Genomic DNA, 21,268 nt, shown 5'->3' with positions numbered 1-21,268 from the left:
ACGTCTCTTGTCAAGAATGCACATGTGTAGTTCATTAAACAATACATTATGTGATATCGTGTGCATGATATCTATGTTGTAATTTCCCTCATATATTTTGCTTAAAATCCAAGTTTATGTATGATTCTCATGCATTGACATGGATTTGGGCTAAAAAAGATCAAAATGGAAAATTTGAGAAAACATGGGAGATTTTCTTTTATAAAGTATTTGGGACCAAGTGGTTATGTATTTGCTCCATTAAATTTGCTCGAAATTAATGGAGTAGACCCGGATGTGCGTCGAAGCTATCCGGATGAGCGGGGGTCCCTGGAAGGTGGGAATCGCTGTTATGACCATGATGAAGCTGTCCATTTCATATGGACAACATTGGAGGGCCTGGGCCATTTAGATAGGTCATGTTTATTTATTTACTCAAAATTAATGGGGAGTAGACCCGGATGTGTGTCGGAGCTATTCGGAAGAGCGGGGTTCCCTGGAAAGAGGGAACCGCTATTATGACCATGATGAAGCTGTCCATTTTTTATGGACAATATTGGAAGGGCCTGACATTTATGTCGGATGGCCGTATTTATATCTGTATTTGCTTTGCAGGGACCATACCCTTAACCTAAACCAAAACCTAAACTTGAACCTACACCTAATCCTAATCTTAACTCCTTAACCTAAACCTATACCTAAACTTGAAAACCCAAACATAAACCCCATCCCGAACCCAAACCCGATATCATAAACCTAAACCTTAACCTATTCTCAATTCCCTAAACCTATGTCTTATAACCTAAACCTAAACCTAAACCTAAACCGAAACCTTAACTTATACCTATAACCTATAACCTAAACCAAAACCCATGACCTAAAACCTTAACCTATAACCTAAACCTCAACCTTAACTTAAACCTATAACCTAAACTTGAACATATAACCTTAACCTAAAACCTAAAACCTAAACCTAAACCTATAACCTAAATGTATTCTCAATTCCCTAAACTTAAACCTACACCTAATCCTAATCTTAACTCCCTAACCTAAACCTATACCTAAACTTGAAAACCCAAACATAAACCCCATCCCGAACCCAAACCCGATTTCCTAAACCTAAACCTTAACCTATTCTCAATTCCCTAAACCTATGTCTTATAACCTAAACCTAAACCTAAACCTTAACTTATACCTATAACCTATAAACAAAACCAAAACCCATGACCTAAAACCTTAACCTATAACCTAAACCTCAACCTTAACTTAAACCTATAACCTAAACCTGAACATATAACCTTAACCTAAAACCTAGAACCTAAACCTAAACCTATAACCTAAATGTATTCTCAATTCCCTAAACTTAAACCTACACCTAATCCTAATCTTAACTCCTTAACCTAAACCTATACCTAAACTTGAAAACCCAAACATAAACCCCATCCCGAACCCAAACCCGATTTCCTAAACCTAAACCTTAACCTATTCTCAATTCCCTAAACCTATGTCTTATAACCTAAACCTAAACCTAAACCTAAACCTAAACCTTAACTTATACCTATAACCTATAACCTAAACCAAAACCCATGACCTAAAACCTTAACCTATAACCTAAACCTTAACCTTAACTTAAACCTATAACCTAAACCTGAGCATATAACCTTAACCTAAAACCTAGAACCTAAACCTAAACCTATAACTTAAATGTATTCTCAATTCCCTAAACTTAAACATACACCTAATCCTAATCTTAACTCCCTAACCTAAACCTATACGTAAACTTGAAAACCCAAACAAAAACCCCATCCCGAACCTAAACCCGATTTCCTAATCCTAAACCTTAACCTATTCTCAATTCCCTAAACCTATGTCTTATAACCTAAACCTAAACCTAAACCTAAACCTAAACCTTAACTTATACCTATAACCTATAACCTAAACCAAAACCCATGACCTAAAACCTTAACCTATAACCCAAAACCTCAACCTTAACTTAAACCTAAACCTAAACCTATAGCCTAAACTCAATTCCCTAAACCTCAACCTAGACCTAAACCTAAACCTATAGCCTAAACTCAAATCCCTAAACCTTAACCTATAACCTAACCTAAACTTATACTTAAAACCTAAAACTATTCCCAAATCCCAAACCCTATAACCTAAACCAAAACCTAAACCTAAACCTATAACCTAAACTCAATTCCCTAAACCTCAACCTAGACCTAAACCTAAACCTATAGCCTAAACTCAAATCCCTAAACCTTAACCTATAACCTAACCTAAATTTATACTTAAAACCTAAAACTATTCCCAAATCCCAAACCCTATAACCTAAACCAAAACCTAAACCTAAACCTATAACCTAAACTCAATTCCCTAAACCTCAACCTAGACCTAAACCTAAACCTATAGCCTAAACTCAAATCCCTAAACCTTAACCTATAACCTAACCTAAACCTATACTTATAACCTAAAACTATTCCCAAAACCCAAACCGACACCTAAACCTAAACCTAAACCTAAACCTATAGCCTAAACTCAAATCCCTAAACCTTAACCTATAACCTAACCTAAACTTATACTTAAAACCTAAAACTATTCCCAAATCCCAAACCCTATAACCTAAACCAAAACCAAAACCTAAACCTATAACCTAAACTCAATTCCCTAAACCTCAACCTAGACCTAAACCTAAACCTATAGCCTAAACTCAAATCCCTAAACCTTAACCTAGACCTAGACCTAAACCTAAACCTATAGCCTAAACTCAAATCCCTAAACCTTAACCTATAACCTAACCTAAACCTATACTTATAACCTAAAACTATTCCCAAAACCCAAACCGACACCTAAACCTAAACCTATAACCTAAACTCAATTCCCTAAACCTCAACCTAGACCTAAACCTAAACCTATAGCCTAAACTCAAATCCCTAAACCTTAACCTATAACCTAACCTAAACTTATACTTAAAACCTAAAACTATTCCCAAATCCCAAAACCTATAACCTAAACCAAAACCAAAACCTATAACCTAAACCCGAACCCATTCTCAAATCACAAAACCCAAACCTCAACCTAAACCTAAACCTAAACCTTTAACCTAAACTGAATTCCCTAAACCTCAACCTAGACCTAATCCTAAACCTAAAACCTAAACTCAAATCCCAAACCTTAACCTATAACCTAACCTAAACCTATACTTATAACCTAAAACTATTCCCAAATCCCAAAACCTATAACCTAAACTCAAATCCCTAAACCTTAACCTATAACCTAACCTAAACCTATACTTATAACCTAAAATTATTCCCAAATCCCAAAATCTATTACCTAAACCTAACCTTTCCCTAAACCTATAACCTAAACTCAATTCTCTAAACCTAAACCTACAACTATTCCTAATCTCAACTCCCTAACCTAAACCTAAACCTAAACTTGAAAACCCAAACTTAAACCCAATCCCGAACCTGAACCCGATTTCCTAAACCTAAACCATAATCCATTCTCAAATCCAAAAACCTATAACCTAAACCTAAACCAAAACCAAAACTTATAACCTAAACCCGAACCCATTCTCAAATTCCAAAACCTATAACCTAAACCCGAACCCATTCTCAAATCCCAAAACCCAAACATAAACCTAAACCTAAACATAAAACCTAAACTTAAACCTATAACATAAACTCAAATCCCTAAACCTAAACCTAAACCTAATCCTATAACCTAAACTGAAATCCCTAAACCTTAACCTATGACCTAACATAAACCTATACTTATAACCTAAAACTATTCCCAAATCCCAAAACCTATTACCTAAACCTATAACCTAAACTCAATTCCGTAAACCTCAACCTAGACCTAAACCTAAACCTAAACCTATAGCCTAAACTCAAATCCCTAAACCTTAACCTATAACCTAACCTAAACCTATACTTATAACCTAAAACTATTCTCAAATCCCAAAACCTATTACCTAAACCTAACCTTTCCCTAAACCATAACCCATTCTCAATTCCCTAAAGCTATAACCTATAACCTAAACCTAAACCTAAACATAAACCTAACCTAAACTTATAACCTTTCCTAAAACCTTTAACTTAAACCTAAACTTAAAACCTAAATGTATTCTCAAATTCTTAAACCCAAACCTACACCTAATCCTAATCTCAACTCCCTAACCTAAACCTAAACTTGAAAGCCCAAACCTAAACCCGATCCCAAACCCGAACCCGATTTCGTAAACCTAAACCTTAACCTGTAATCAAGTTCCCAAAAGCTATAACCTATAACCTAAACCTTAACCTAAACCTAAACCAAAACCTATAACCTAAACCTTAACCTATAACCTAAACTTAATTATAACCTATAGCCTAACCTTAACCTAAACCTATAACCTAAACCTAAACCAAACCTAAACCTATAATCATATGGTGAGACCATTTCTTTTGTGTCAATTTCATTCCTCTTTGAATTTTTTTTAATTCATTAAGAAAAAAAAAAGTGGTTATACGTGATGCACTTCTTTCACTGTCTTTCTTTTCTCTAATGGACATTCTAATTTATGAATGACATGACTATTTGTAGGATGATGAAATATACGAAGCTGCTGAAATTCAGTGAAGTCGAGCACATTTCTCTAATGAAGCCAAAGATTTGTATTTTCAGTATTATTATATTTGTAACTGTAATTGATTGTAATTGTAATTAATTGAATGAAGGATTGTAATTGTAATTGAATGAATGAAGGATTGTAATTGTAATTGAATGAATGAATGATTGTAATTGAATGAATGAATGATTGTACAGGTGGTATTTGAATGAACAGGTGGTAATTGAATGAACAGGTGGTATTTGAATGAACAGGTGATTTAATTTTTCAATGTACAAAATAGCTACGGATATTGACCGTAGCCACTAGTCAAATAGCTGTAGCTTTTTTAATTTTGGCATATTGCTACGGACTTTCAGCTACAAATAATATCCGTAGCTGTTTGAAGTTTTTGCTACAGATATAATTGCTATGGATTATATCTGTAGCTATTTAACATATAGCTACGGATTTAATCCGTAGCCAATAATCAGATAGGTGTAGCCTTTTAAATTTTGGCCTATTGCTACGGACTTTCAGCTACAAATAATATCTATAGCTGTTTATTTTTTTTGCTACAGGGGAAAAGGCTACGGATTTAATCCGTAGCCATAGACCTATAGCTACGGGTTTAATCCATAGCCATAGGTTCCAGACCTATCGTTATGGCACCTACGACGACGGTCGTGTTACGGACTAGCTACGGACTTAATCCGTAGCCTTAGGTCTAAGGCTACGGATTTAATCCGTAGCCTTTGCCCGTTTTTTTGGTAGTGGATCCTCTTATAGGGTTATGCGAAGCATAGCGCTTCCGTCGTACTGATAGATACTATCTTCTGTAATTGAGAGACCCAACTGACTGCAGCACTACCCAGAGTAAAGACATAACCTGTAGTGCTTCTTCTACTGTCGATATCTCCTGCCAAATCTGAATCTACGTAGCCTTGTAGCTTGATTTTTAATCCACCATAATACAACCCTATATCCACAGTACCTACCAGGTATCTGAGGATCCACTTCACAGCTTCCTATTGTTCCTTTCCGAGGTTGTTCATGAACCTTCTAACAACTCCCACTGCTTGAGCAATGTCCGGCCTCGTACTCACCATAGCATACATGAGATTCCTAATAGCTTACGCGTATGGGACTTTAGCCATGTAGTCCCATTCCTCCTGAGTCTTTGCACCTTGCTCTCGGCTAATGGAGTGCTAACTGACTTAGCACCTCCCATGTTGAATCGATCAAGTACCTTGGCTATGTACTCTGCCTGTGACAAAACTAGTTTCTTGTTTTTCCCGTCACACTTTATCCTTATGCCTAGGATTTGTTTTGCAGCTCATAAATCCTTCATGGCAAATTCTCTAAACAGTTGTCTTTTGAGATCTGAGATGTCCTTCATGCTTGATCTGGCCACAAGCATATCATCAACGTATAAAAGAAGGATGATGTATGACGTATTAAACTTCTTTAAATAACAATAGTGGTCTGCATGACATTTCCTAAAACCGTTTCCTGACATGAAATTGTTGACCTTCTTTTACCACTGCCTTGGGGCCTGCTTCAGGCCATATAGATTCTTCTTCAGTCTACACACTTTGTTCTCCTTTCCTAGTGCCACGTATCCTGTCGGTTGATGCATATGTTCTCTTCCTCAAGGTCCCCATAAAGAAAGGCTGTCTTAACATCTATCTGCTCTAGATGTAAGTTCTCTGTAGGCACTATACTCAAGACCATGCAAATCGTAGATATTTTCACCACTGGTGAAAATATTTCAATGAAATCGATACTTGCCTTTTGTTAAAACTCTTTCACAACTAATCTGGTCTTGTACTATTTCGAACCATCGTGTTCTTCCTTTAGTCTGTAAACTCACTTGTTATGAAGAGGTTTCTTACCATTAGGCAGAGTAACTAGCTCCCATGTACAATTAGACTCAAGAGAGTCCATCTCATCATCCATGGCCTGCTCCCACTTAACCCGTATATTCGACTGTAATGCCTCTTCAAAACACTCTGGTTCACCATTATCTATCAGTAGTAAATAATGTAAGGGGGTGAATATCGAACCGTGGGTCTCCTCTCCCGAGTAGACCTCCTCACAATCGGTGTTTATGGCTCTGCCTCATAATGCTCCTGTGCATGATCATCCTGTGGCGCTATAACACCCATGTACGGTAACTCTTCCAATTCTACAAATTCCTTCTCCTCAGCCTTATTTTGCTGCACATTGTCCTTATGCATCACTTTTTCATTGAAGACTACGTCCTTACTTCTGATGATTTTCCTGTTTTCTACATCCCAGAACCTATAACCAAAATCATGCTACCCATAGCCTATAAACGTGTACTTCTTGGACTTTGCATCCAGCTTGTTTCTGTACTCTGCATCAATGTGAACATATGAAGTGCAACCGAACACTCTAAGATGTGTAAGGTTCACTTTTTTCCCAGTCCACGTTTCTTCTGGTAGCCCACCATCCAATGGTGCGGAGGGACTTCTATTGATGAGATATGCAGCAGTATTCACAGCATATGCCCAAAACGTCTCTCTCTCTCTCTCTCAAAATTCTAACTTTTGATATTATTTGTATCCAAATGGTCTTTTTTGACCACACGCACCACATGTGTACTCGAACCCATGAAACTCACTAACTACCAGTGAGCCATGGTCACTTAGATTCTAACATAAGTTGTATAAATTGCAGAGTATGCGATGGGCGGAAAAGCATCTACACAAGGAGATGTTTACAGCTACGGAATCCTTCTACTGGAGATGATCACTGGAAAGGGGCCGACTGATGATGTGTTTAAGGATAATCTAAGCCTTCATCATTTTGCTAAGATGGCTTTGGCTGAAAGAGTAATGGAGATTGTTGATCCACAACTGCTCTTAGAAGAAGCTGAAGCTATTCAAGGCAATGAAAATCAAATCAATTCAAGAAATAGAATGCATGACTGCTTGATTTCAATGGTCAAAATTGGTGTGTTATGTTCTGCAGAATCTCCAAGAAAACGAATGCAAATGAGAGATGTTGTTTCTGAAATGCACACAATCAAGGACTTGTATCTCGGGATCAAGATTCACCGAGACAAACAAGTTAGGTCACAAATACTAGATGAAGGTTTGTCTTACCTTAGGCATTACTAAGTTATTGTTAGTAGTTATTTTGAGAAAGATTTCCAAATGAAATGAGTTTGTTGAATCCTTCCCTAAACAAGCTCTAAATATATTATTTAGACTTAGGTTAAGAGTGTATTTGTATTGATATTGAATATATGAGAAGATGTTTTCTTTTCTTTTTTATTCTTTTTTTTTTAATCTTATGTTAGGCAAAGGGAGATTGTATCATGAATTTAATAAAACCTTACAATGTTAAGAAATTAGTCTAGCATTTGGACTACCAACTTGATATAAGTTTGATGAGGTATTCGTCCAATGAATTTTACCATGGATTTGGCCAAAAAAAATAAAATGAATGAACTTGTATGATCCAATGGTTCATCTAATTGATGTAAGTAATTCTTTCGCCTGACGAATGTGAATCATTGCTATGTTTTCAAATGTATGTTGATGTACAACTAACAAGATGGTTAGAATTATCAGACCATAGTAATCTCTGATGAAATGGATGGTACACATAAAACCATGAATACCAACAAGGATGGGATAGGCCAGAATAAAAATGGGCTAAGCCGGAACCGGGATGGATAAAACTAAATGTTAATTGATCCTCCTGTGGGAATCCTGATGACGCTGGAAGGGGTAGAATCTTTAGAGATCACATGGATTAAGTTATCTTTGCCTTTCATAACTTCTTTGATAGGGTCACTAATAATGTGGCTGAAACACATGCAGCCTTTGACGGCATTAATTAGTATTGCATTGACCTGGGGCTAAGGAATGTTATTGTGTTATCATATTCCATTTTTTTAATGCCATTTCTAATCCCCTTGCACTAGCCCCATGGAAGATTTGGTATCAGGTGGGGGATATTTCCCATTTGAAAATTGTTATAACATGTAGGAAATCCGACACTTTTAGATAAGGAAATTCAGTGGCAGATGGTTTAGGAATACTTGCGAGCGAGCTTAATCGTTTGTTCCATAGTTGGGATGATCTCCTACGTCAGATTTGGGGCTTGCTGGATATGGACAATGCAGGTATGGGATGCTTAGTAGGCCTTTCAATGAGCTGGGCCTGGGGTTGGCTTTGGCCCAAAATTTGAACTATTTCAAGTCTGGCCGTTTCAAAATTTTGATTTTGTTAGGCCAGAGCCCAGCCCATTGATAGCCCTGATTATTTGTATAATGTTTTCTTTTATCTTTTTTAACCTTGCACCCCCCAAACAAAAATAAAACAAAAAGTCAAAGGAGTGGCTTGGGGATTCTGTATGCAGTTTATATGATAGGTGAGGCTGGATCTTTTTGCTGTGCTTGGCTAAAAAAAGGTAAAAAAGAAAAAAGAAAAAAGAACAACAGAGAGTTGGTTTCTTCAGGATCGGAACAAGTCGAGTTGGAAGTTTGAGTTGTAAAAGTTACAATAAAGATAAAATTTATCTTGCCAGAGATGTATGGATTATCATATGAATGGATGGATTCTCTTGGTAGCACATGTACAACAATATTAGATTATGGTATTGTGATACACATTCATAAAAACAGAGCCATCCGTCTGCTGAGACCCATTTCAAACAAGCACAGGGCTAACATCTTCCTTCCATGTTGAATTAGTAAACCCATGTACATTCATCAGCTATATGATACCTTGAATATCAAACATTAGTCATACATATAGCTTCTAAGTTTCCAAATTTTCTCATACTTGTGGCCCAATTAATTAATGGAACTTCTTGTTTTCGTCTACCATTTTAATAGTGGGTCCAACCTGTTGAATGGCACACGTTCATGCACTCCACATACGATGGAGGCATGTTCTCGAAGTGGGATTTAGCTGGTTTATTGCCTTTGCCTGATCTTTCTGGTGATCAGGTAGGCCACTCGTGCTAGTTGAATGTGGACCACTCCTTTTTTTTCTAATTAGTATGACTATTGCAAATGTTTAAATAAGACAATCCAAAATTCTAGGCCATAGCACATTCCTAGACGTAAGTGAGACTATATTCCTATAGCTACACTGAGAGTAAGTTTCCAATAGTTACTCGAGTAATTAAAAATTGTTGTTAACAGATGTCTTAAATCTGAGGAAATTCGACTAGCCCGAGAAAGCTCAGGTGAAAGTTCGGTAACAATTTATTTTGGAACTTTCCAGAAATTCGACCAGTCGGAGGATAAGTTCGACTAGTCGAAGTGCCCTTCGACTAGCCCGAGGACTAGCCCTAGCCTTGGTTTGATTAGTTGGAGGTAACGTAGATTGTGCGCGGACTGCGTAAATTTAAGGCGATTTCCGGACTATTCCAAGTCGAGTAAAAGTTGTTCCGAGCACCGGTAGAAGTGGTTTCTGAACACTTTTTCTCATGAAAAAGCGCCATAAAATTTCTACACAAGAGCTGGTAAAAGCTTCTGTATAGATTTGGGAGGCCCTAACATGCCAGTAATTTTTTTTTATTATATATAATTTAATCGAAACTTGTATTTTTTAAATATTTGAAACATAAAAATGATGCGATACAAATAAAACTGGATATTAAACAAAATTTATATTACTAGACAATAAAAAAATATATAATATTTATTACAATGCACACCTTCAATTTGATGAGCTGGCTAAAAAATATTGATTTTAATTGATAACTAATACAGTGGATTTCCTTCACTTGAGGGTTATCTGGGGGGCTTATGCCATACAAATATCCTGCAATTTGAGTCCGAAGATCTGCTATGCAAATAAACTTCTTCAAAATGTTCTTGGCCATGATGTATGTATAGCCTGTCTCCTGTAATTAGGAATTACTCACATAAATTTAGTTTCCAGAACCTTGAAAGTTAAAAAGTGCATACAATGGAAAATAGCCATAATTATTTACCTTAATGTCCTCAGTGTTCACATAAATATGATTGACTCTAAGATATAGATTCTTTGCTGAGATTGCTCTCACACGCCAATCAGTTTTAGAACCACATGCCGCTTGCTCATAGGGGCTTGTTGTGGTGACAATGAGTTCATCGCAGTGCACAATTGTTGTCCTTGTTGTGACTGCTATAAGTTGGCTTGCTTCTTTCGCCTGTACATGAAGATTTGCTAAAGATTATTAGCCAAGTGAAAGCGGCAAAGAAGCTCCTCAGACGCAAAAGCACAACTGCATCGATGACATCAAATCCAAGCATGAAGGCATGGACAAAATCCGCACACTTCTGTATGTTACTGACATCCGGAGTATCAGGTCTTTTATTCAATTACACATTACGGGCCAGAAAATTTTAAAAAATTATATTAACAAAATAATGTTTAAAAAAATAAAAAAAAGAAAAGTAGAATCTGACACATGCACACCCAAAGCAACCTATACCATGCCCCCCACAAACGCCACAATTTTGGCACTGCTTATTTTGTGGGACCCACCTTAGGAGGGTCACAGCCAAATAATGTAACAATTGAACGACATGAATCATCAATCAATGAACTGAAAATGGAATAAGAAACTGGAAAGAAAATGCAATAGCATTTGGAATGAAACCAAGTAAAAACAGAACAAAAACTCCCAACTTCCAGAGAAAAAATCTAACCCATAAACAATGCACATTTCTAGTGATCATGTACTTTCACAAGAACCATAGTTGGGTGAATTCCACTCATCTGGACATCTCTTTTTTCTTGGTCAAAACTAAAAAGGAAATTTTATTAACTAGGATAAGCGTGCATGCACATAGCTATCAATTCCCTAGTGGGGTGTGGCTAACAGTGGGGTGTGTGTGTACCAACACGCTAACTACTGCCATTTTTTTTTAATATATATACTAGTCCAGAAAAGCAGGAAGCGATTTCCTCACATTTGAAGCACTTGAATTGAGAAACAAAACATTAGAATTAACAATTTGCTTGGTAGTAGGAGATAACAATTAATTGGGGTCGCCTACATGAATCTGTCCCACCATTTTATTCTATCCCAACAATGTTCCAAACATCTCGTCTCTACACTACTTGGTTTGGCCCATATGCTGTTGTAAACATCCACTGGAATCCCGTCAGCATATCCTTTAACTCCACTAAGACAACTCCCCTCCCCACCAATCCTCCTTCATCCAAACATTAGAGTCTCACTCCACCACAACCCCCCTCTTAGACCATACACTGATCTGCTCCTTCTACCCTTCCTCTCCCCACCCAAGAGGCCTCCAGAGTCCTTTATAATATTATCCACACATGCAAACTTATGAACATGTACAAGTGAAGAGGAAAGAAAGAAGAAAACAATATCATTTGTTTCATTAGGATAAAAGCTTTCTTTGGTCCACAAGAACAAATCTGAAAAGGCACTTACATGACCCGAGAAGACAATATCGACACCATATTGATACAAGAGTGCTTCCATTTCCTGCCTCATGCATTCAAATTCCTGATAGTGTGATGAATAACTATTGTACTAAGGAGGATGCCATGCAACCACCAACCATGGGGTCACTTTGCGATCCACTCGAAGTAAATGATCCCTTATCCATGCATGCTGGGCACCCGTAAAAGATGGTCGCATTGTTAGAAATAATAACAGATCAACTGGACTCACATGCACCTTTGTATACAAAGATCAAATTCATAAAATTAAAGTTTAGCAGTACACCCATCACAAATAAACTAACAGGAAGTATCTACATAATGACCACAATAATAGTAGTAAAGGAACAGATTTAGAAAGTTGAGAATCTATTAGCATCTACAACAACTCTCAATTTAATTACACTCTAATATTTAAAAATAAAAAATAAAAATCAAAGAAAACCATTCCAAAAGATCGAAGCATTACCTCATATATTGTTGGGGTAAATGAAAACCCACGCCTTACTTCTCTGCATAGACAAAGAAACAAGGTTCAAAAACTGAATCTCTAGACAAACCAATGAAAAAGTGAAAAATTGAATTAAATATGCAAGCAGAAATTACACAAGTACCATTGATTTGGGTGGCAAGTTATACTTGAATTTTGCCCTAACAATTCCCCTATTTCCATGGATTCTGACATACAAATTCTACCTATAGCTTCAACTGATTGCAATAGAAAACATAGTGTCCCATTCGCAGTCTGTTAAGAAGCTGGTTGAATTTCAGCTCCAATGTGACTCACATTTATTATCAGTTCCCCTACATCATATGCATTCAGCCCATGCCTTCAGAGTAAGGATAGTTTGTTACTTCATCAACCCATTCCAAAACTGCAAGATGAGGTTTAGGAATAAAAACAAATGAAAAAGAGCATAACAAGTGATCAATACACGCATAATTTGAAGCAGCATATAGCAAGTGATTTTTGACATGTAAACCATCCAATGGACAGAACAATGGTTCACTCATGTGTGGATGGATCCATTTCTGGACACATTTTGGTCCCCAGAGAGCAATCAACATACACAGATTAACCTTGGGACAATCTGTTTAATGGAAACTAGTAACAAATTATTATACTAACAATTGCAATTCAATCCAAACTTCAGCGTGGCCATGGTATATTGAAAGTGGATATGAAAATTAAACTTAAGTTATTTTCTAATTTCTGAATCGCATATACCTTCCCAAGTATTGATAACTAGGCTCCAAATTGCAATTGTAGTGACTTTAAAAAAATAAAATGTAATTACAATTTGGTCATGAAAGAACATATTCAATAGTTATTGCAATTCAATTCAATTACACATCCAAATGCACCCTTGGTGATTTTAATCATTACCTCATTCATGAAAATATAACCATAGTTAGAGGCCATGAGCCCATAGTCATGTGCCAATGTAAAAATACAGCCCGCGCCAATTGCATGTCCTCTGTTTGGACAATCACCTTGTATTAGAAACTAATTCCAAGATTATGAAATAAATGCAATCATTTGAACTTGGAAACATGTTAGAATTGGAGTCAGCTAGAAATAACAATTGTAATTTATCTCCTATGTAGAAATTCACCGAATTACTGCAATGGTTGGGACACATAAAGTCAAGATCTTGCCTACAAGCCTCTGAAACATTAGCAAGTATTCCTGCCCAATACAGAGGAAAAACAGAATTAGTGTCCATAACCAACTATTTATGGGTTCCTGAACATCGTTCATTAGTTTCATGGCTCAAACCATTCAACCAAGATAGATCATCATCCATTGCTTTTTCCACATTTCAAGAAGTTAGAGAGAGAGAGAGAGAGAAAGAGAGAGAGAGAGTAGAGCCAAACTAAAAGCATATCATTCTCCACAAAATCACATTTCTTTGAGGTTTTAACAAACAACTCCAATGCATTTTTTTGTTCAATACTAAGAGAGAGTTAAGACAAAAAAATAAAATAAAATGAAAACATAATCAAAAGGCTAGTAAATGAATAAAAAGAGTGCCAATCTTCATATGAAGGCTCCCATTTTACCAATTTATAACCTATTCCTTATATATATGTCATAGAAAACAAACACAAGCTCTCTCTGTCATGAAACATTTTCAAAGAAATGTGTTGATTTAGGCACTCTACACCATTACCAATGGATTTTGACAGAGTAGGCTGAGGAAAAGAGAATCAGTGAAGGGCGAAAAGTCCAGCTCAAGCACAAAGTTATTTTTGGAGTTGTGCATAAAAGAAAGCAACTTTATTAGAAAACCAAAAAAAAATGCCTACAAAAATCAAGAAAGAAAGAAAATATAGAAATAATAGAAACAGGAGCAATGAGAATTCAAACCATGTCCTGATGCTACTGCATTTTGTCTACCTTGAGAACCCAAACACACCCTGAGATGTTCATTTAACTAGTTAATAAAAGGTACAACACATACCGTTGGGCCTGTGAGTAAGGAAGTTCCAGAATCAGCATGGCAGCACAACCATCAGCACAAAAACCTGAAAGACAATGTCTTAAAATTCCACCACGTGGTGAATGCGATGGAATATAGAAAACAAACATAGATTTAAGAGATGTTTCCTCACCTGTTGAATAGTTCCCAACAAGAAAGTCTCCCATGAAAACCATTATCTGACAGCATCATGAAATTAAAATAAAAAGGAGCGGATTTACATGATAATGCCACGATTTTTATGCCGACCAATAAACAATTCATGAGTTTCAAAAAAAAAAATCAATAAACAGGGAAGATTATAAAAGAATGGGAGACATGATCTTAGGTACAACGCCACTTCTATTCGGTGGGCCATATTTTTTTAAACCAAACGGACTATCATTAGTCAAGACTTTTAAGGGGGAAAAAAATCACATATATCTTTCACCAGTGAAAACATGCCAGCTTGGAAAAAAACAAATTTATTTCTTCTAGAGATATGAGTCCCAGAATATTCTATTAGACTTGAAACAAGGCACCTATTATGAGATTTACATGTTCTTTTAGCAGCTGTGGCCATGACAGGAGACAGGATGCAAAATGTTTCAGACTAAGAAAATGACTCACTTTCTTGTTACTTGCTGCATCTTCTGCTTGTTTAACCAGGGTGGTTCCTTCAGCAGTAACATGCTGCATCACAAAGCACTCAGTAACCATAGAGAGGCAGGATAAACATAAGCACTCAGTTACAAGTGGGGCCTCTAGGAAAGCATATAAATGAAGCGACAAAAGTGTTTTCTGTTTTAGCAGTCAGTTTAAGTTTAAGATAAACATTAGCAGTCTCTTTGTGTTTGCTGTTTAGATGGTCTTGACATTTTTATTTATTTATTTATTTTTTAATTCTGTTTTAGCCTCTGTTCATGCAGATTTCTGATGTGGGTCTTTTTAGATTTGCTGTTTAGCCTCTTTTCATGCAGATTTCTGATGTGGGTCTTTTTGGATTTGTTGTTTTTTGCTATTACACGGTGTGTTCTTGGGGGTTGTATGAAAGTCAGGCATAAACTAACTAAAATTAGACCGACTAGACCGTGGAATCCACTGTCGCTAAATCACAATCTGAAAATCAGGCTGTTTGAACAATCCTAACATCTGATTTGTAGAGACTTGTTCATTGAAATAGGACTGTTGGATATTTTTCATTTTAATGAGCCAATAACAACAACAACATAAAAATAAAAAAAAAAAAATAAAAACAAAAAAAAAAAAAAAACAGTTGCTCATAGTAACATATAAAACAACACAATACCGAAAGGTAACCACTATGCGTGCAAGGCTACATCCATGCAATGCAAATTGAAATTTCAGCAGCTAGACTCAAGCATATTATGTTCACTGCCATTTACCAAGCCATGTTTGGGAAGGCATCATGTTCGTCATGTCAACGGATCAGCATTTAGCACATCCAAGAGGAACCATTGAAACATGTGCTTTGGAACCTACTCTCCTAGCAATTTTGTGGCCAGCTTGGAAAGAAAGAAATAACAGGACTTCTAATTGGTGATAGTGGACCTAATTACTTCCTGGGCCAGGTCCTTATAAGAGATCTCTAGGCATAGTAGGGATGACTTTTTAAAAATTGAGCAGGTGTTCTAATGTGATGGGGGTGTAAGGGTCTGTGGTTTCCATTGTGGGCTGTATTTTCTCTGCCATTCTAGGCCTTTCTTGTGTTCTAATGAACTATCAATTTCAATAAAGAGAATGGAAAACCATTCAAATACGACTACTTTTCACCGGTGTATATTTTTTTAAGTAGTCACTGTCACTCGGTGTAATTTATTTTTCATCCACAATTCAAAATACTCTTCTGCAGATGTCAAATTCCTTCTCAGAGCCCACTTTCTTTTATTAGACACAACCATCATCAACTAGAAAGATGCTCATGACATGTGTACCTTCATGAGGCAGTTCTTCGTTTCTTAAGTGTCTTATCAATGATTCAATATAGAGCAAGTTCATGGCTATATGCAGCAGCTGCCGGATGACAGAGTTCCAGTTTTCCACATCATTCATCAAATGACTGCATAGATGTTATTTCAAATGTTTGGACAACATCTAATTCCTTTAATGCCTATTTAACATCCACACTCAGAAGCTAATGGCACTTGTCACATCATATAAGTGATTTGAAAGCATGCGAATGCATAATGTGTATATGATGTTCAGTGGCACACCCATGAATAATTTGACTGCACCACAAGTGCTTCAAATTTAACGCTACTGATGGCATGGCTGTAGATCGTATGATGTTGGGTTGGTTATTTATAGCATGGCATGGTTGACCAAGACAGCATGATCTAGCATAAGAGAACATGATATAGATATATAAATCTATCTTATAAATACGATTCTTTCATGAAACAAAATTAAACCCTGACAGAAGATTGGTGATCTTTATCATATATATCAACAGATGTACTTTTTAAATGCTAATGAACAGATGTCTGAACTACCTTAATATAGACCGTCTAGTTCAACCTGTCATTTGCCACCTTTCACTCTCATCAGTTCAATCTGCAGTTCGGTTTCACCATAGGTGAAGGAGAGCCTTCACCAAATGAGCAGATCATTGAAGCAGACCAGTTTCGGCCAGCAAGATCCCTATCGGTTCGAAGTTCCATTAGCTTTTGTCATTGTGTCTTGGTTGTACTGAACATTTGCCATTCAATTCAAGTGTGCATCCAAACAAGGTTATTTGCAATTTTGTAACAATCATAAGCTTACTTGATGAATGGAAGCCAAACAAGATTCAATTATATCAGCGTAAGAATGCTACTATCCACCGACCTGCCATACACATTCAGGTAAGAAAACCATACAAATCTCTTTAAGAAAGTTGAAATGGGAAGTGGACACTGAGATTTAGCAAATAGATCATTTAACCCCATCTTCAATGAATGGATCACATAGGAGCGAATTTCAGTGCTAAAATCTTTTCCTCAGGAAACAAGAAACACAGATCAATTGCACGATTACAGCAGAGTTCTTGACAATACAGCAAGTTTGAGTCATTTGGCATTTAATCGAGCATGTAAGGTGCCAAAGCATAACATAACCAAATTTAAAAAAAAAAAAAAAGATTGATGAAAACTTCACAGATTCAATCATTTGCATCTCGTTTTATAACCTACAGTCATAAACAAAATCCAGAAAAAAAAAATCGATCTAACAGATGGATGACAGATATATACAGAGAGATGACCTGTAGATCTTCGGGGAGATATTCGTGTTTTATGTGGAGATCCATTGAATGCTTGAGATGTAAGTGGCTAAGGCTTCCTTGATGTCCATATCATACATCGGATTGCAGAGATCCTCGTATCTCATCCTTAGACATGTTAAAAGAGAGATAGAGATTAAAAACCCCTAAGAGAGAGAGAGAGAGAGAGAGAGAGAGAGAGAGAGAGAGAGAGAGAGAGAGAGAAGGGTTAGGTTTTTGGTACGTACGGTGTTTATACCCGATCACTAACCGACGCCTATTTTTAATTAGCGCCAGTAAACCAGCCACGCAGATTGTCGGCTAAGCAGAGTTTTGTTGTAGTGACATCCTTCTCGGATCTGCTCAGCTCCACCCAGACGTCCATCTTAGGGCGAGCATCAACCCTATCTGATGGGTTGAAAAGATCCCGTTATTACAAGTCGGTGTGAAAGTTAGAGTTCCCCAACTATAAATAGGAGTTTCAAGGGTGCTCCTAGATCCATTCTAAGATATTCCAAGGTTTCCTAAATTATTCCCGAGAGTTTCTAAATAGTTCTAGGGTTTCAAGGAGTGTAGGAAAGGGTGAGATTCGAGGTTGTTTGAATCGGGTAAGTCCTTTTTCTTTATAATTTATGCTTTCATTGTGGATTTCTGTCGCTTTGTGCCGTACGTGGTTTTTTCCTGAAAGGATTTTTTACGTTAAATTGTTGTATTCTCTTTGTGTTTGCTTAGTGTTTTTGAATTGTAATCATAGATTCATGTCTATATGATTCTGCCATTTATCTCAACAATATTTATACTAATAAAAAGTTAGAAGAAATTTTAAGGATTATTATATGTTTAAATAGCCTATTTTTCTATCATTATGTTAAATCGCACGCCTAAATCTAAACCAAAATATCCTTTAAAGGGATGTTGCTCATGTAAATATATGAAAAAAAAAAAAAAACGTTTGCATTGCAAAGAGAGTTGAAAAGTTAGTGTAACACGGATGGGGTCTTTTATAATGTTTTGAGGGAGAAAACTGCAGCTGGTTTATGGGCAAAGTTAGAAGATTTTTATGCTAAAAAATCCACTCAGAATCGTCTACACTTGAAGCTACAGTTGTTCACCTTCAAATTGGCAGAGGGTGGAGATGTGGAGGCCCACATCAATAATTTTAATAAACTGATTTGTAAATTGCTGGATATGTAAGAAGTGATCAAAGATAAAGATCAGGCATGTATATTGTTGAATAATCTACCACCATTGTATGAGTCATTCAGGAACTCATTGTGTACCGAAAATAAAACCCTAAGTGTGGACACCGTTATCTCAACCCTTTAAGGGAAGGTCACGAGAAAGATGAACGGTGGCTTGGGGTCATCTTCTGATGGACTGTTTACAATGGAAAGAAATACTAAGCAAGGTACAGGATCTTTAAGATCTAGATTCAAATAAGGGCAAGGGAAAATGAAAACTAAAGTGTTGGAACTGTGGGATGAATGGACACATGAAGAAGGATTGCACAAATCCTAAAGTGAAGAAAGAAAACTCAGAGGCTTCTTCTAGGGAGGCCAATGTTGTCACATCTGAAGAAACAAGTAGAGATGATGTTCTGTCTGTGTTTATAGTCGGATACTTGCATGACAATCTTAGAGATGAGTGGATCCTTAACACAGGAGCATCATATCACATGACTCCTCATTGGAGTTAGTTCGCCAATTACAAGGAATGCGATGGTGGACAAGTCTTTATGAGCAATGACAATGCCTGTAATGTTGTGCCTATTGGTATGGAAAGCATCAAGATGTTTGATAGAATAAAGCGTACCTTAACTGATGTCAGGCACATTCCTGATATGAAAAAAAGTCTAATTTTTCTTAATGTACTCGAGGCTATAGGGTGCAAGTTCACTGGTATTGATGATATCCTTAAAGTTTTAAAAGGGACACTCGTGGTTATGAGAGCGCAAAGGTATGGAAACCTTTACAGGTTGATCGGAAGCACTTCAACAGGTGGAGAGATAGCAGCTATTGTAGATTCCATGTCTCTACGATGTGGCATGCTCGTCTGGGCCACATGAGCGATCGGGGCATGAAGGTACTATCTGATCGTTATTTGATTCCAACTTTTAAAATTTCTGATTTAGATATATACGAGCATTGTATGTATGGTAAATAATTTAAATTATCTTTTAAAATTAGAAAACATGTATGTAAGGGAGTGTTTGATTATGTGCACTCTGACGTATAGGGGTCATCGCCAGAGGTTTTCATTGGGGGATCGTCATGGTTTGTTTCATTCATTGACGATTACTCAAGGAAAGTTTGGGTTTACTTCATGAAATGTAAATCTGAAGTTATTACCATATTCAAACAATGGAAGGCAATGGTGGAAAAACAGTCAAGGCGAAAAATAAAGTTTTTAAGGACTGACAATGATGGAGAATTCACTTTCACTGAGTTTAATGAATATTGTAAAGATGAAAGGATTATTAGGTACAACATAGTGCGCCACATGCCTGAACAAAACGGTGTGGCTAAGCAGATAAATCGGACTCTATTAGAGAGGGACCGATGCATATTAAGTAATGATGTGTTGGACAAGGACTTATGGACTGAGGCCGTTAACACGGCTTGCTACTTGGTGAATCGATCCCTGTCTACAACAATTGAATATAAAATCTCAGAGAAAATATGGAGTGGTCATAAGCTGAACTACTCAGATTTGCGCATATTTAGTTGTGAGGCTTATTCTCATATACTGTCAGTTGAGAGAGATAAGCCAGACCATAAAGTCAAAAAGTACATCTTTGTTGACTATGGTATTGGTGTGAAAGGTTACATGTTATTCGACAAAGTCACACACAAGGTCATCAGTAGCTGTGTCATCAGATTCGATAAAAGCTTTCTATTCTGCAAGAATGATCAAGAGGAGAAAGAGGAACCAGAAAGGTTGATTGTAGACGTCCATATTGACACAGATGATACTCAGACAGAGACAGATGTACAGACAGAGGTACAGGAGCAGGTGGAGCGGCCACCTATGAGCAGGAACCCACCGCGTGATTGCAAGTTACTGATAAGATACAGGGACTCTAATATCATATATGCCCTCATTACAGATGAGGGAGACCTTTCAACTATTCGGGAAGCTCTTGATGAGCCTGATGCAGAAAAGTGGAAGGCATCTATGGACAATGACATGGACTCATTGTACAAAAACAATACACGAGAGCTGGTGGAGCTTCCAATGGGCCAAAAAGTAATCGAATGCAAGTGGTTATTTAAAAGGAAACATGACAAATACAAAGTGAGGCTGATAGCGAAGGGGTATGCTTAGAGAGAAAGAATCGACTTCAAAGAGATATTCACACCGATGGTTAAGCAAGTATCTATCAAATTCATGTTGGCGTTGGTTGCCTAATACGATCTCGAACTGGAACAGATGAATGTCAAAACTGCATTCCTGCACAGAGAGTTGGAAGAGCAGATTTACATGAAGTAACCTGAGGGCAACAAAGTTAAAGGGGCAGAGAAAAAGGTTT

At 36.9% G+C, this 21,268-nt stretch overlaps 1 protein-coding gene and 1 long non-coding RNA gene across 3 annotated transcripts in view; one reads left to right on the top strand and one right to left on the bottom strand.

The window, feature by feature from the left end:
• Positions 1 to 21,268, top strand: part of LOC131253238 (probable LRR receptor-like serine/threonine-protein kinase At3g47570) — a 51,497-nt gene that overhangs the window by 18,040 nt on the left and 12,189 nt on the right. The window contains exon 2 of one of the 2 annotated variants that reach the window (XM_058254161.1): positions 7,274 to 7,868. The exons of the other annotated variant lie outside the window; for it this stretch is intronic. Coding sequence (XP_058110144.1) covers positions 7,274 to 7,716 — 443 coding nt within the window. The 3' untranslated portion in view covers positions 7,717 to 7,868. Of the gene's footprint in view, positions 1 to 7,273; positions 7,869 to 21,268 lie in introns of those variants that run through there. 2 annotated transcript variants of the gene reach the window in all.
• On the bottom strand, positions 10,207 to 10,785 carry LOC131253241 (uncharacterized). Its single transcript, XR_009175056.1, has 2 exons — positions 10,553 to 10,785; positions 10,207 to 10,462 (listed from the first exon to the last, which is right to left on the bottom strand). It is a non-coding gene; the product is annotated as an uncharacterized LOC131253241 (long non-coding RNA).

Source organism: Magnolia sinica, chromosome 8, assembly GCF_029962835.1.
Source record: "Magnolia sinica isolate HGM2019 chromosome 8, MsV1, whole genome shotgun sequence".
Lineage (NCBI taxonomy): Eukaryota > Viridiplantae > Streptophyta > Magnoliopsida > Magnoliales > Magnoliaceae > Magnolia > Magnolia sinica.
Note: the sequence above shows the minus strand (reverse complement) of the source record. Positions and strands in the feature narration are given on the sequence as shown.